This window comes from Salvia splendens, chromosome 19 (genome assembly GCF_004379255.2).
Source record: "Salvia splendens isolate huo1 chromosome 19, SspV2, whole genome shotgun sequence".
NCBI lineage: Eukaryota > Viridiplantae > Streptophyta > Magnoliopsida > Lamiales > Lamiaceae > Salvia > Salvia splendens.
In genome coordinates, this window is record NC_056050.1 from 27,935,358 (window position 1) to 27,952,014 (window position 16,657).

At 38.6% G+C, this 16,657-nt stretch overlaps 1 protein-coding gene across 1 annotated transcript; it reads left to right on the forward strand.

Annotated features, from left to right (window-relative positions):
- Positions 1–330: 330 nt before the first annotated feature.
- Positions 331–2,295, forward strand: LOC121779291 (metacaspase-4-like). Its single transcript, XM_042176598.1, has 2 exons — positions 331–371; positions 1,728–2,295. The coding sequence occupies exons 1-2, from the start codon at positions 331–333 to the stop codon at positions 2,293–2,295; spliced, it is 609 nt and encodes a 202-aa protein (XP_042032532.1).
- Positions 2,296–16,657: the final 14,362 nt, after the last annotated feature.

Here is a 16,657-nt window from a genome sequence, read left to right on the forward strand (position 1 = left end):
CTCCTCTTCCCAGCCTCCGCCGCCGAGCTCAAACGCTGTTAATTGGAGCAGATTCATCATCAGTATTATCGCTGCTCTCACTTAATGGATCTGGAGCATCTACGGACAGAGCTCGCTTCCTCTTCTTGTCATCGTCGTCGTCCATCCCTCCGCTCCCGCTCGCCGCCGCCGCCGCCACAGACATGGTGAAGATCAGACGCTTAAGCTGGAAATTAATTACTTCTCTTCTCTCTCTATTTCTTTCTCTCTCTAGCTAACAATTAGTATTTCTCGATCGCAAGCAGAAAGGAAGAAGGGGAGTCCTATTTGTTGATATGAAATTGGGGAGAAATGCAGTTTGGAAGGAAGATTGCAGCTTCAAATTGCGTTATGTACATATTGTGATGATGAATATGATGGAATCTGCATATTCATTTTTTTAAGAAGAAAATATATGTGATTTTGGCAAGGATTGTGGAGGTGGAATATGAAATATATAGTGTCAAATGATTTAAATAGCCAATAAATATACCATTATTTTTAATAAAGTTCAATTCTTGAAAGTAGCAATGACTTTAAAGACTAGATTTCTACTACAAAAGTATTGAAAAATAGCAGACATTTTTAACGGACTTTGGATTTTAGTGGAATTTCTTAAAGCATTAATTATGATTTTACTTCACTCTTGTTAACAAAACACATCACTATTAGCATAATCTACTTCACTCTTGTTTACAAAGCACATCACTCTTATTATGATTTTACTTCACTCTTGTTTACAAAGCACATCACTCTAATTATGATTTTACTTCACTCTTGTTTACAAACCACATCACTCTTATTATGATTTTACTTCACTCTTGTTTACAAAACATATCATCACTCTTATTATGATTTTACTTCACTCTTGTTATCACTCTTATTATGATTTTACTTCACTCTTGTTCACAAAACACATCACTCTTATTATGATTTTATTTCACTCTTGTTCACAAAACACATCACTCTTATTATGATTTTACTTCACTCTTGTTCACAAACCACATCACTCTTATTATGATTTTACTTCACTCTTGTTCACAAACCACATCACTCTTATTATGATTTTACTTCACTCTCGTTCACAAAGCACATCACTCTTATTATGATTTACTTCACTCTTGTTCACAAACCACATCACTCTTATTATGATTTTACTTCACTCTTGTTAACAAAACACATCACTCTTATTATGATTTTACTTCACTCTTGTCAACAAAACATATCACTCTTAGCATGATTTTACTTCACTTTTGTTAACAAAACACTTCACTCTTATTATGATTTTACTTCACTCTTGTTTACAAAACACATCACTCTTAGCATGATTTTACTTCACTCTTGTTACAAAATACATCATTCTTATTATGATTTTACTTCACTCTCTTTACAAAGCACATCACTCTTAGTATGATTTTATTTCACTCTTGTTCACAAACCACATCACTCTTATTATGATTTTACTTTACTCTTGTTTACAAAGCACATCACTCTTATTATGATTTTACATCACTCTTATTATGATTTTACTTCACTCTTGTTCACAAAGCACATCACTCTTATTATGATTTTACTTCACTATTGTTTACAAATCACATCACTCTTATTATGATTTTACTTCACTCTTGTTTACAAAACACATCACTCTTATTATGATTTTACTTCACTCTTGTTCACAAAACACATCACAAAACACATGATGATTTCAGAGATTTGGTCGACAAAGTGCCGAGCGGTTGCCAGATCACGATCGTGTCGGATTCATGCCACAGCGGAGGGCTGATTGATGAATCAAAGGAGCAGATCGGAGAGAGTCATAGGAAGAGTGGGGATGATGATGATGATGAAGATGAAGATGAGAAGGAATCTGGAGGTTTCAGAAACTACCTGCGCAGGAAAGTTGGACTTGGCCAAAGCAAAGACAACGAGGAAGAGGAAGAAGTAGAAGGTGTGAAGAACAAATCTCTGCCGATCTCAACGCTGATCGAGTTGCTGAAGCAGAAAACTGGCAAGAAAGATATCGATGTGGGGAAGTTGCGACCGACGCTCTTCGACGTGTTCGGGGAAGATGCAAGCCCCAAGGTGAAGAAGTTCATGAATTTCGTATTTGGAAAAATCAAAGGTGGCAATGGTGAAGAAGTCCAGCGGGTTGTCGAACTTCACCTTCTCCGCCAGCCTGTTGTTCCCGATCAGCACCACCGCCGCCACGAACCCGCACACCCACCGCCGCCCACGGCTCCACCACCGAGCACCCCACATTTTTATTATAAATTATGATATGTACTTTTGACCATAATACCCCTGCATTTTTATTATAGAGTAAATTTATGATTAATGGAACTAATATCTCCTTAAATTCGAAAATTAATACTAGCCCTTGATTTTTTTGATCTTGTGGCTATGATTTGTTCTCTAGTTATTTGGTTAAGGTGTATTTGCCATAGATCACTACTCTATATATATATATATAGGGATGTATTCATTTCCTTTTTGCATATTTCCTCTTTTTTCCTTCTTGATCTCAGCCCCACGATTTTGTCATCCAACGGTTAGATTGATGCCACGTGTCATTTAATAATGCAGATTTTCAGTTGAATAATGCACACCGACTAATAATGCACCATTATAGCGTAATAATGCAGATTTTCAGTTGAATAATGCACATCGACTAATAATGCACCATTATAGTGTAATAATGCAGATCATCTGGACCGTTGATGAATGAGATCTAACGGCCCATATTAAGAAGAATAAAGGATCTAAGGGATGAATAGGAGAATAACGCTCCCCTATATATATATATATATATATATATATAGAGTAAAGGTCATTTTTGTTCCTAAACATATGATGTTTTTTTATTTTGGTCCAAAACATTATCTTTTGAATTATTCGGTCCTTCACATTTGAAATCGGATCACATTTAGTCCGAAATGGACGGAACTGTTAAAATTTAACGGTCAACGAAAACCGCGACGACGGAGGCGATCACAATGCCGGCAATCGCTCCGGCAGAGAGCTTCTTATTCTTCGGATTAGCGTTTCCGCACGAATTGAGAGGCTCGCCGCAGAGTGAATTGCCGAGGAATGAGGATTAAGGGTTTTTCGAAAGGGAATTGGGGATTGAGCCCATTAGGTTATTGCTGGAAACATCGAATTGAACTAGGGCGGGCAGATCTAGGGCGGGGATCGGGCCGGAGAAGCGGTTTTTATGCAAATAGAGAGTTCCTAACCGAGTCAAATTGGTGAAACCCGGCGAAATCGGGTCGGATAAGTTGTTCTCTGCTAGATTGAGCCGCACCAGCGAGGTGAGGGAGAAGAGGGTTTGGGGAAGCTCGCCGGTGAAGAAATTGTGCTGCAGGTAGAGATTGCGGAGGGAGGTGAAGAGGTCGGGCGGGAGGGGGCCGGAGAGGGCGTTGTAGCGGAGGCTAAGAGTCTGCAGATTGGTCATGTTGGAGAAGGATTTGGGGGGAGCTCGCTTGAGAGGCCCATTCCGGGGAAGTGGAGCTCGACGACGGAGGAGTTGTCAGGGGAGCAGTTGACGCCGGGCCAGGCGCAGGGGGTAGGGCTGGAAAGGTTCCAGAGGAGGACGCGGCCACCCACGGCGGCGCGGAGGGCGGCACGGTCGGAGGCGATGTTAAATTTTAACAGTTCTGTCCATTTCGGACTAAATGTGATCCGATTACAAATGTGAGGGACCGAATAATTCAAAAGATAATATTTTGGACCAAAATCAAAAAATCGCCATATGTTTAGGACCAAAAAGGACTTTTACTCATATATATATATAGATGTATTCATTTCATTTTTGTATCTTTTATTCTATTATTCTTTTCAATCTCATCCATTCAATCTGGAGATCTAACTGCCCCAAATATTGCCAACTGAATTTAAATTATAACCATTAAAAAAATTGAAAAAGGCTATATTCGATATATGCAAAGTTGTTTGTTATGGTAACTCCCATGATTTCCTCTCCCTAAATCTCTGCGGTTATTATCATTGCAGATCACGTTTTCAATATCTCTTCTCTCCCAAAAATTTATGCATCTATACTCCATTGATATCATTACGTCTGAAGTTCACCGCTGGTTTTGTTTAGTGAGGAATACCGTTTGTGTATTTGTGGCAGACGTCGCCGATTTCTTAGAGCGCTTCGTCGGTGCTTTTGTTTTGCTGAACAATGGAAGAAGGTACATATTTTATCCGTTGCAACGATTTGTACTCATATTGTTTCACAGAAATTCAGATTTGGTAGATTAGGCTAGCGTATGCAATGTTTTGTTTTGTTTACCAAAGTCATGAGTAATATATTATTCGTCTAGTTTCACTGCTCGACACACCGGTCTCGTTGACACCAATGAGTTAGGAATCATCGCGGCTAAGGTTTACTATGTACAAATTAAAAACATCGTCCAAGTCCACGAGTTTCAGTCAATGATCTAGGGTTTAGGGAGCATAGCGAGGGAATCCTCCCTGTTTAATTTAATGTATGGCCGTGTTTGAATGTTCGTCGCACATTCCTTGTTTTACCAAAGGGTTTAGCAATCCCTGAGGCTAGGGTGTAGTATGTTCTAAGTCTAGAAAACGTTGTCCAAATACTCGAGCTGCAGTCATTCATCTAGGGTTCCATAGTCGTAGCGGCTAGGTAGTTTTTTGTCACTGATACACATAATGTACATATTGTATAGTATAATGGGTAGTTTAGGTTCTGTAATGCATCATTTGTTATCTGTAATGAACATTTATCCTGACCGGTTTAATTTATGTTGTGCCGTGTTTGGATGTTCGGCGCACGTTTCTTATTTTCCTTAAGGGTTTAACAATCCTAGGGGCTAGGGTGTAGTATGTACTCATTAATAAAAGCATTACCAAAGACCACGAGTTTGAGTTATTAAACTAGTTGTTTACAGAAATTTTGTAACAACCCAAACTTTCGTACCTTATTATTATTAGCCTAAAGATAAATAATAAGTGATCGTTGTAGTATTCGAAATCTGCCGTTTTCATGTATAATAATTGATCTTGGAATTATAAATAATCGTTGCTTCGTTCTCGAACGAATATTTCAAGTAAAAAAAAAGGTAACACCAAATAAAAATTTTTAATGTCCGACATTTCTCCGAAGTTCGCTAAATTACTATTTTATCAAATCCTTACAATTGGGGAAAAGTTCACGCAGCCCGTTCAACGGTCGTGCTCGTACTCCAAGAAAGTCCGGTACATCATCAGGGAAGACTATGGATGTTATTTGTTTTCCTACACCAAAGCCACGAGCTTAAACGGGGTTTTTTTTTCTACACCAAATTAAATAAACAAGTGAATAAATACTCAAATAATTAAATTAATAAGCAAATAAAATAAAATTAAAAGGGAGAGGGCGGATCCTAGAGGATCAACATTATCGGATACATTAAATGTGCATTAATGAACCTTATCATATACAATATTAAATGTGAACCTTATCATATACAACATTAAATGTGCATTAATGGATTTGCAGTAGAAATTGACAAAATATTTGCAACATACGCCACTTGCAATCTTTTATGTATAGATACATTTATGCAAATCACTTTCTTTCACCATAAGACATCACCATCGGATGTCATAATTTTTCCCTTCACAAAACCCCCCCCACACAAACATTTTACTCCACATCAATCTCCCAACAAAGCTGAAGCAAGAGGAGGAAGCAAATTCGGCAGCTCTTTTTCACAATCACTTTCACCACCCACATCACAATCAAGCTTTCCAAAGTTTCCACATAGAATAGAGGAAGGAGAGTTGCAGATAATTGTAGGATCAAGTTCCCCAATCCAACAACACTTCTTCGTCCCCACATCAAAAAGGTAACCACAAGCCTCCTTTCATTTTCTTTATGCATATACATCCATTTACAGTAGGAATGAAAATGGAAACACACATGCTAGGCACCACCATACCACATATTACATCTAAGACTCTCAATAACACAACAAATGCTCCAAATTTCACCAAAACTTACAAGTAGCAAGCTAAAACCAAGTTTTTCCCCAAACTGTTGAACAATAGAACTAACAAAGGACAGCTAGTAATACTTATCTTAGAAGATGAATCTGCCCGACTTCCGGCAGCAAGCTTCGGCACTCCGTCGTCGATAAAAGCAGTTCCATAACCCCAAATCGACCACCAAAATCGTAACTTTCACCCATCTACATGTTTCAAACACCAAGATCCTTATATATGTATAAATTAACAAAGTAAGAATTTAGAGAAACTAGGATGAATTTCTTATCAACTGGAGGAAGTGGACGGCGGCTGGGGAAGCTCTCGGCGACGGCAGCTGAGGCGGATCCGCAGCGGTGGTGGCGACGGTACGGCGAAGAGAGAGAGAGACGAGGAGGAAGGGAGCACCGTTCTGTTGTCCGGAGACGGCCGGACTGCCGGAGGAGGGCGGCGAAGCCGCTGCCTCTGCATGCCGGTGGTGAGAGGGAGAGAAGAGTGAAAGAGAGAAAGGGGGGAGAAGAGAGAGGAGACGGCGGCGGGCGGTGGTGCTGAGGCTGGCGCTGGCGAGCGGCGGCGGAGGGGCTGGTCGACGGGAATTTCGAATTGGGGGAGGGATTTCCCTATTTTGTGCAATTGGGGAAGAAGGGGGTGAATTGTGATTGAGAGAGAGAGACGATAAGTTGAGGGGGGTACATGGTTGAATTAAACTTAGATTTGGGCTTATTCATTGGGCTAGTTCTTTTATTTACTTGGGCCAAATGAGTGAGGAAATTAAGATGAGCCCAGTTCTTTTAAAATCATAATGGCTGTTTTAATTGGAGGAGGCCCAATTTTCGGATTTAATCATTGTGGGCTAAAAATGGGAAAGAAACTTGGCCCAGTTTCGAAAATGGTATCATTTGAGAGATAATGTGGAGAATTTGGGTTTTGTAAATAAATCTTTGGGTTGATAATTGAATTAATTGTGGGGAATTGTTTAATAAATTTTAGAATATTTTCCAATGCCGGAATAAATATAAATACTCGGTGGGAAAATATTACGATAAGTTAATCATGGGATTGAATAATTTTTTAGGAGTTATTTAATTAATTTTGAAATAATTTTAAAGTATGAATAATTTATCCCAAGCCCGGAAAACATATAATTTTTCTTAACAAAGGGAAATAGTTGCGATAATTCAATTATGCGTTTAAATAAATTTTAGGATTTTTGTTCGATTTTATTATGGAACATACGAGGAGCTAACGGAGGAATTATGGGCGTAAGCGGCCGACCGGCATCGCCCCGCGACGCCTCGGGCGGCCGCTAAGGAAATGGAAGGAAAGAGGGAGCCGAAGTTCTTAAGTCACAGAAATAATTATGTTTAATAAAGAAGTGCTATTAATTAAATTTCCCAATTTAATTAATATGCAAGTTTCTAAAATTTTCTAACGGTGAACAAATGATAAAAGAAATAAAGTAGGGGCATGCATTCTTATAAGTATGTGAATTTCTCGAGTCTTATTAGTACGTTGTTTGTTTTCAAAAAGGTTATCTCCGCAAGTAAGGTCGGAGTAAGAAATTCAAGTTAAAGGAACTAAACGAACCAGGTGAACTTTCTTATCCTACATACTAATGTGGATAAAAATGCAAATTATTTTGAGGTGATATGTTATGAAAACTCGAACCTATGTTCGTTGCGGTTTCAAGTGATGTTGTCATGCCATAAATATTTTGTGTATGATGCCTATCTGTTGGCTACGGCCAAGTGAATTATGAATGATGATATAAGTCGAATTCGGGTCCCAGTGAGGGTGGTGTCCCCGCTCGGACTAGTGTACACAAGCTACCTCTGTCATGTTGGGCAGAGCAGGTGACCGTGGAAGGTGGCCACCTTCCCGGCACAAGGATACCTCTGACATGTTGGGCAGAGAAGGTGACCGAGGAAGGTGGCCACCTTCCCGGCACATGTATGTAAGGTGACCGTGTGAGAACACCATCTCAACGGCACAATGTGATCAGATATGGCTAAGTACAGGAAAAAAGGGGACTGCAGTCCAATGTGAATATTTTTAGTAAGCTCGGACATTTTTAATAACACCCCCCGAGTGTTACTGTGATAATGGCATGACAATATTTTCAAATGTATACTTGTATTTTTGGCAATGTGTTCACTGAGTACTTTTGTACTCAGCCCTGCATATATTTCTAAATGTGCAGGTTGAGCAGCGAAGTGGTGGAGGAAGTGCTATTGAGACAAGACATTTAATTCAGTCAGATTTTGACTCTCGGAGGTTCATGTCTTCATACATGGAACCGCGTTCATTTGCTTCCGTTGTGCATCTTAAAAGACTCAAGTCTATTTTGTTCAAAACTCTGATTGTAATTCGAGCTATTCCCGTTTGTTTCGAGCTATGGTCGAATTGTGTTGTTTTCCCCTTTCTTCCCCGCTTCTTTAATCCTCCCCTAGTCGCGATCAACCGTGTTTTCTATCCTTAGAAAATGCGGTCGTGACAGAGTGGTATCAGAGCAATTCTTTCTCGCTCTGAACCCGAGAGTCTTTTTGAAAATCTTTGGTCTAGCCTTGTTCCACTAGACTGTATAATCGATGAAAATGCTCTTAGCACTCCCACCAATCGCACTCAACGAGGAAAAAAAAGGTAACTTGTCCCTTTTTCAAAAGAAAGTCAAGATGTTTGAAAGTTTGAAATTGAGAAATAACTCATGCAGTTAATTTGAGTGAACAGATGAAAATACTAAGTTCAAAGAAAGAGTGATGTTTCTTATTTGGTAGTGTACTTAAAGAAATAGTTAGTATGTCTTTTCTTGGCTAAAGACTGAATGTATGAATAAAAGAAGTAACTTTCCTAAATGGAAAAAGGTACTGAAATATGAAAGTATAAAGTATACGAGTTTGGTACCAATTATTGAAATGATACCTCTTTTTGAGTAGTCATTGAATCATGTTGCTAGAATGGGGAAATCGAAATTTCCAAGAACTTAGAATACTTAGTTATGCGTTCCTTCTAGAACACAATATGAACTCGAACTTAGAAGTACAGTATGAACATTTCTCGCTTTCCCGAGCGACGAAAAGAAAAGGGCGCGATAAGAAAGAAACTTCGTCACGAGAAAAGAAATCCAGCATAGAATAAAACAAAATGACGTTTTACGAGGATGAACGTTATGACGAACCAAGAGTACCAAGGAGTCATAATTCTCACATATGGTCTTCTGACATGATCGTAAGGTGAAAGTAGCTTGTGACCAAAGTTTCCCATAACTCAGTTACCATCCTCCATAAAGAGTTAAACAACGGAGTATCACCGTCGTAGTTAACCAAGAAGATTCATCAGCAATGCTTACTGGGATTCCCATGAATTCCATTTTCTCGCACTCCCTTGATCAAAATACTTTTTGTTGAATTAAGATCTTAAATGACTTCCTTTTCAAGGTAATGTGCCATTATTTTCCATCTTCTATGTCAAGGTTGTGAATCACTTTCAGTTTTGAGCTTGCTCCCTCATGCTTTCTGATAACCTCCAGTGACTACGGTCCTTCTTTACTCATTCTGTATAAAAGCAATACTTTGACTCTCTGAATTCTTGCCAGCAAACTTTTATACTCGGAGCTGCTTTATTTATAGCCTTCAGAATAAACATGTTTCCCTAAACTATTGTCTCTTCAATGATAATATTCTTCAAAGATCATTAGTGGACTTTTTTTTGTTTTCAAAAGTGCTTCTTGACAAGCTCTTTATTTTATATGAGTAGTTCCCTCTTCTTAATTCCACTATAATTATTCCATCATGCTTTGAGCTCTTTAGCAACTCCAAGTCTAAAGTAATTTGCTCTCTTCCCAAACTAGTTTGCTCTGGTTGTCTTCTCTACTAGTTAATTTCCATGATTTGGTTATAAACTTTGTGAATTCATTAACGTGATATAGTATCACGATGTTGTTGACCCAAGAGGGTAGTTCCTTGTTATTCTTCTTTCTCAAATCCACTTGGGACCAATCATTTTCAGTCTTACTATATTAGAGCAGCCATCTGGTGAGACCTTAAACCTTTTAATTTGACCCTTTGTGTTTTCAGACATATCGACAAGCTCTTTGTTTTACATGAGTAATCTCATCTTCTGAATTCAAATATGACTGTTGTCTCTTGATTGGAGCTTTTCTGCAAGCTCCATGTTAAAGCTAGCACATTGCTTCTTCTTTGGCTAGTTTCCTCCTGTTGCCCTCTTATTTAATTAGTTTCCCTGAACTGCTTATAAACTCTAAAAATTTCGTTGATATGATCTTCTACCACAGTGTTGTTGAGCAAATTGCAATTGATTGTTTTCCTATTCTTTTCAAATTCATTGGTAACCAACCATCTCAGGTCTTCCTGTTATCATCCGGGGATACTCGAAACTTTTCTACTTCACTGTTCATTTTTATTATATTATTGTCAACCTATTGTTGACATTTACATTCTATTCATCATACTCTCACTTTCGCAATTTATTCCATCTGTCAAGCTCTTCCCATAATAAAAATTCCAATTCTATGGGTATAGCTCAAGCTCTTTAAAGTTGCATCTTTTCTTTTCTGAGAATGAGCATAATGAGCCCAATTGAGCCTAGTCTTTGCACTTCATGAAAACCTTTGTTGCAAGCTCCTAGTGAAAGTTTGTGGTGAACCAAACACTCACGTAATTGAAATAATTATAATCGTTTTATTTTCATGGCTACCTTAGAGCCTACACAAAGTAAAAACAATTCGAATATTTCTCTTGGAATCTCAAATTCAGTTCCTGTCAAAGTTAAAACGGTTAGATCAACTATATATTTCCTCGCGTGCGACCTTATGAAATTCTAGAGGAAGTGGGCCCAGTAGCATATCGCTTGGCATTACCACCCAACTTTGGAAACGTACACAATGAATTCCACGTCTCCCAACTTCGAAGGTACGTGTTCGACCAAAAACATGTGATTCGTCACGAAGGAATCGCTCTAGAACCTGACCTGAGTTACGAAGAAAAGCCGGTAGAAATACTAGATCGAGAGGTGCAGCAGCTTCGGAACAAGTCGGTTGCTACAATGAATTTTTATGGAAAAACTACAAACAGGAAGAAGCAACATGGGAGCTAGAAGAGAAAATGAAGTAAAAAAATATCCGGAGCTTTTTGTCTAAATACATCCTAAATTTCGGGACGAAATTTCTTTTAAGAGGGGTAGAATGTAACAACCCAAACTTTCGTACCTTATTATTATTAGCCTAAAGATAAATAATAAGTGATCGTTGTAGTATTCGAAATCTGCCGTTTTCATGTATAATAATTGATCTTGGAATTATAAATAATCGTTGCTTCGTTCTCGAACGAATATTTCAAGTAAAAAAAAAGGTAACACCAAATAAAAATTTTTAATGTCCGACATTTCTCCGAAGTTCGCTAAATTACTATTTTATCAAATCCTTACAATTGGGGAAAAGTTCACGCAGCCCGTTCAACGGTCGTGCTCGTACTCCAAGAAAGTCCGGTACATCATCAGGGAAGACTATGGATGTAATTTGTTTTCCTACACCAAAGCCACGAGCTTAAACTGGGATTTTTTTTCTACACCAAATTAAATAAACAAGTGAATAAATACTCAAATAATTAAATTAATAAGCAAATAAAATAAAATTAAAAGGGAGAGGGCGGATCCTAGAGGATCAACATTATCGGATACATTAAATGTGCATTAATGAACCTTATCATATACAATATTAAATGTGAACCTTATCATATACAACATTAAATGTGCATTAATGGATTTGCAGTAGAAATTGACAAAATATTTGCAACATACGCCACTTGCAATCTTTTATGTATAGATACATTTATGCAAATCACTTTCTTTCACCATAAGACATCACCATCGGATGTCATAATTTTTCCCTTCACAAAACCCCCCCCACACAAACATTTTACTCCACATCAATCTCCCAACAAAGCTGAAGCAAGAGGAGGAAGCAAATTCGGCAGCTCTTTTTCACAATCACTTTCACCACCCACATCACAATCAAGCTTTCCAAAGTTTCCACATAGAATAGAGGAAGGAGAGTTGCAGATAATTGTAGGATCAAGTTCCCCAATCCAACAACACTTCTTCGTCCCCACATCAAAAAGGTAACCACAAGCCTCCTTTCATTTTCTTTATGCATATACATCCATTTACAGTAGGAATGAAAATGGAAACACACATGCTAGGCACCACCATACCACATATTACATCTAAGACTCTCAATAACACAACAAATGCTCCAAATTTCACCAAAACTTACAAGTAGCAAGCTAAAACCAAGTTTTTCCCCAAACTGTTGAACAATAGAACTAACAAAGGACAGCTAGTAATACTTATCTTAGAAGATGAATCTGCCCGACTTCCGGCAGCAAGCTTCGGCACTCCGTCGTCGATAAAAGCAGTTCCATAACCCCAAATCGACCACCAAAATCGTAACTTTCACCCATCTACATGTTTCAAACACCAAGATCCTTATATATGTATAAATTAACAAAGTAAGAATTTAGAGAAACTAGGATGAATTTCTTATCAACTGGAGGAAGTGGACGGCGGCTGGGGAAGCTCTCGGCGACGGCAGCTGAGGCGGATCCGCAGCGGTGGTGGCGACGGTACGGCGAAGAGAGAGAGAGACGAGGAGGAAGGGAGCACCGTTCTGTTGTCCGGAGACGGCCGGACTGCCGGAGGAGGGCGGCGAAGCCGCTGCCTCTGCATGCCGGTGGTGAGAGGGAGAGAAGAGTGAAAGAGAGAAAGGGGGGAGAAGAGAGAGGAGACGGCGGCGGGCGGTGGTGCTGAGGCTGGCGCTGGCGAGCGGCGGCGGAGGGGCTGGTCGACGGGAATTTCGAATTGGGGGAGGGATTTCCCTATTTTGTGCAATTGGGGAAGAAGGGGGTGAATTGTGATTGAGAGAGAGAGACGATAAGTTGAGGGGGGTACATGGTTGAATTAAACTTAGATTTGGGCTTATTCATTGGGCTAGTTCTTTTATTTACTTGGGCCAAATGAGTGAGGAAATTAAGATGAGCCCAGTTCTTTTAAAATCATAATGGCTGTTTTAATTGGAGGAGGCCCAATTTTCGGATTTAATCATTGTGGGCTAAAAATGGGAAAGAAACTTGGCCCAGTTTCGAAAATGGTATCATTTGAGAGATAATGTGGAGAATTTGGGTTTTGTAAATAAATCTTTGGGTTGATAATTGAATTAATTGTGGGGAATTGTTTAATAAATTTTAGAATATTTTCCAATGCCGGAATAAATATAAATACTCGGTGGGAAAATATTACGATAAGTTAATCATGGGATTGAATAATTTTTTAGGAGTTATTTAATTAATTTTGAAATAATTTTAAAGTATGAATAATTTATCCCAAGCCCGGAAAACATATAATTTTTCTTAACAAAGGGAAATAGTTGCGATAATTCAATTATGCGTTTAAATAAATTTTAGGATTTTTGTTCGATTTTATTATGGAACATACGAGGAGCTAACGGAGGAATTATGGGCGTAAGCGGCCGACCGGCATCGCCCCGCGACGCCTCGGGCGGCCGCTAAGGAAATGGAAGGAAAGAGGGAGCCGAAGTTCTTAAGTCACAGAAATAATTATGTTTAATAAAGAAGTGCTATTAATTAAATTTCCCAATTTAATTAATATGCAAGTTTCTAAAATTTTCTAACGGTGAACAAATGATAAAAGAAATAAAGTAGGGGCATGCATTCTTATAAGTATGTGAATTTCTCGAGTCTTATTAGTACGTTGTTTGTTTTCAAAAAGGTTATCTCCGCAAGTAAGGTCGGAGTAAGAAATTCAAGTTAAAGGAACTAAACGAACCAGGTGAACTTTCTTATCCTACATACTAATGTGGATAAAAATGCAAATTATTTTGAGGTGATATGTTATGAAAACTCGAACCTATGTTCGTTGCGGTTTCAAGTGATGTTGTCATGCCATAAATATTTTGTGTATGATGCCTATCTGTTGGCTACGGCCAAGTGAATTATGAATGATGATATAAGTCGAATTCGGGTCCCAGTGAGGGTGGTGTCCCCGCTCGGACTAGTGTACACAAGCTACCTCTGTCATGTTGGGCAGAGCAGGTGACCGTGGAAGGTGGCCACCTTCCCGGCACAAGGATACCTCTGACATGTTGGGCAGAGAAGGTGACCGAGGAAGGTGGCCACCTTCCCGGCACATGTATGTAAGGTGACCGTGTGAGAACACCATCTCAACGGCACAATGTGATCAGATATGGCTAAGTACAGGAAAAAAGGGGACTGCAGTCCAATGTGAATATTTTTAGTAAGCTCGGACATTTTTAATAACACCCCCCGAGTGTTACTGTGATAATGGCATGACAATATTTTCAAATGTATACTTGTATTTTTGGCAATGTGTTCACTGAGTACTTTTGTACTCAGCCCTGCATATATTTCTAAATGTGCAGGTTGAGCAGCGAAGTGGTGGAGGAAGTGCTATTGAGACAAGACATTTAATTCAGTCAGATTTTGACTCTCGGAGGTTCATGTCTTCATACATGGAACCGCGTTCATTTGCTTCCGTTGTGCATCTTAAAAGACTCAAGTCTATTTTGTTCAAAACTCTGATTGTAATTCGAGCTATTCCCGTTTGTTTCGAGCTATGGTCGAATTGTGTTGTTTTCCCCTTTCTTCCCCGCTTCTTTAATCCTCCCCTAGTCGCGATCAACCGTGTTTTCTATCCTTAGAAAATGCGGTCGTGACAAATTTCCAGTTGCTTGAGTAATTCATTGTATTTTATGTTTTGTTTTGTTACACAAATTAGTGAGTAAAATATCAGTCCATGTTTCTTGTTTTTATCCAAGTGTTTACCAATCATTGAGGCTAGGGTGTAGTACGTAGTGAGTCCACGAGTTTATTCATCTAGGGTTTAGAAATTAAAGCAGTAAGATTGTAATTTTTAACGGATACGCATAATGTACATATGTGATTGTGTAATGGTTGTTTTATGTGAAATAATGGACGATTTGTGAGCTATAATGTAATTGTTTGTTGACCAGTGTAATTTACGCGGCCGAGATTGATTGTTCGGTGCACATTTATTATTTTCCCCAAGGGTTTAGCAATCCTTGGGGCTAGGGTGTAGTACGCATTGAGTCCACGAGTTTCAGTCATTCATCTAAGGTTTAGAAATCATATCCGCTAGGTAGTAGTTTTAAACTGATTTACATAATGTACATATTATAGTATATAATGGTTGTTTTAGGTTCTGTAATGCACGTTTTTTTATATATAATGTACTTTTTAACTCACCAATTTAATTTAAGTTTGGCCGTGTTTGATTGTTCGGCGCACGTTTCTTGTTTTCCCAAATGGTTTATCAATTATTGGGGCTAGGGTGTAGTATGTACTAATTCTTAAAACCGTCGCGCACGTTTCTTGTTTTCCCAAAGGGTTTAGCAATCCTTGGGGCTAGGGTGTAGTGTGTACTAAGTAACAAAATCATTACCAAACGCCACGAGTTTTAGTCATTCAACGAGGGTTTAGATATCATCTCGGCTAGGGAGTAGTTGTTTCTGATTTACATAATGTACATATTATACTAAATAATGGCAGTTTTAGTATTAGTAATGGACGAGACATTAGCTGTAATGTATATGTTTGTTGAGCCGTTTTTTTCTCTGTTTTTGTACAGTGGTGGTTGTACCTGATTGTTCTCCTGAATTGAAGCCTGTCGTCGGTCAGAAATTCCAATCCCTAGATTTCGCAAGGCCTGAAGTAGTTGAGGTGCATCCTCCGGATGTTGTGAAAACCAAGGGCCACGCTAGCAGCTCAGCGAGCCGTCTGATTTCCAAGAGAGAGAATGCTATAAAGGATGCTACTAGGCCTCTTAGACGGTGTAAGGCGTGCGATGAGATGGGCCATAACGACTCAAGAAATGGTCCAATGCTTAAAGAGATGACGATGGAGAAAGAGACGCGGAAGGGCAAGAGGCCAGCTTGATGTCTTTTTAGTTTTTTAGTCGAATTCGTCGCGTGATTCAATTGGTGGTCTTAGTATTATTAGTATTCACACTATGAACATTTTATACATTTTATTATTGCATTATTAATCTGTTTTAGTCCATTATCGTTAAAGAAGTTGTTCATTATTGGATTCTAGCACTTCAATTAATCTACATAGATGTTCCATTGCAGTTCATTATTAGCCACATTATCTACATTATACGTTTCTTTATCTACATTAAAATGCACTTAATGTGTTGTACACATTATGTTTGCATTTGTAATCTATTGTCGATCATTATTGGTAAAGAAGTTTTACATTATCGGAGTGCACTGGACTCAATATAGTTATTCCATTACAGTTCATTATTAGACACATTATGTACATTACACATTGCATTACGAAACCGATAATGTAGATTGTTGGCCTTTAAGTTTTACATTATTATGCAGACGCACTTAATGGATTGTACATTATGAATATACTGCTGCTACGGCCAATACTATCATATATATATATATATATATATGTGTGTGTGTGTGTGTGTGTGTGTGTGTGTGCGCGCGCGCGCGCACTACTTGGTACTCCCTCCACAAGAATAAATAGGAAATGAAAAACAGAGATAGAAAATACATAATGAAGTA

Excerpts from the sequence above, each read along its gene's own strand:
- LOC121779291 (XM_042176598.1), top strand. The coding sequence starts at position 331 with ATGCAGTTTGGAAGGAAGATTGCAGCTTCAAATTGCGTTAT. Across the intron at positions 372-1,727 it reads GCAGCTTCAAATTGCGTTAT|AGATTTGGTCGACAAAGTGC; the intron begins GTACATATTGTG and ends TGATGATTTCAG.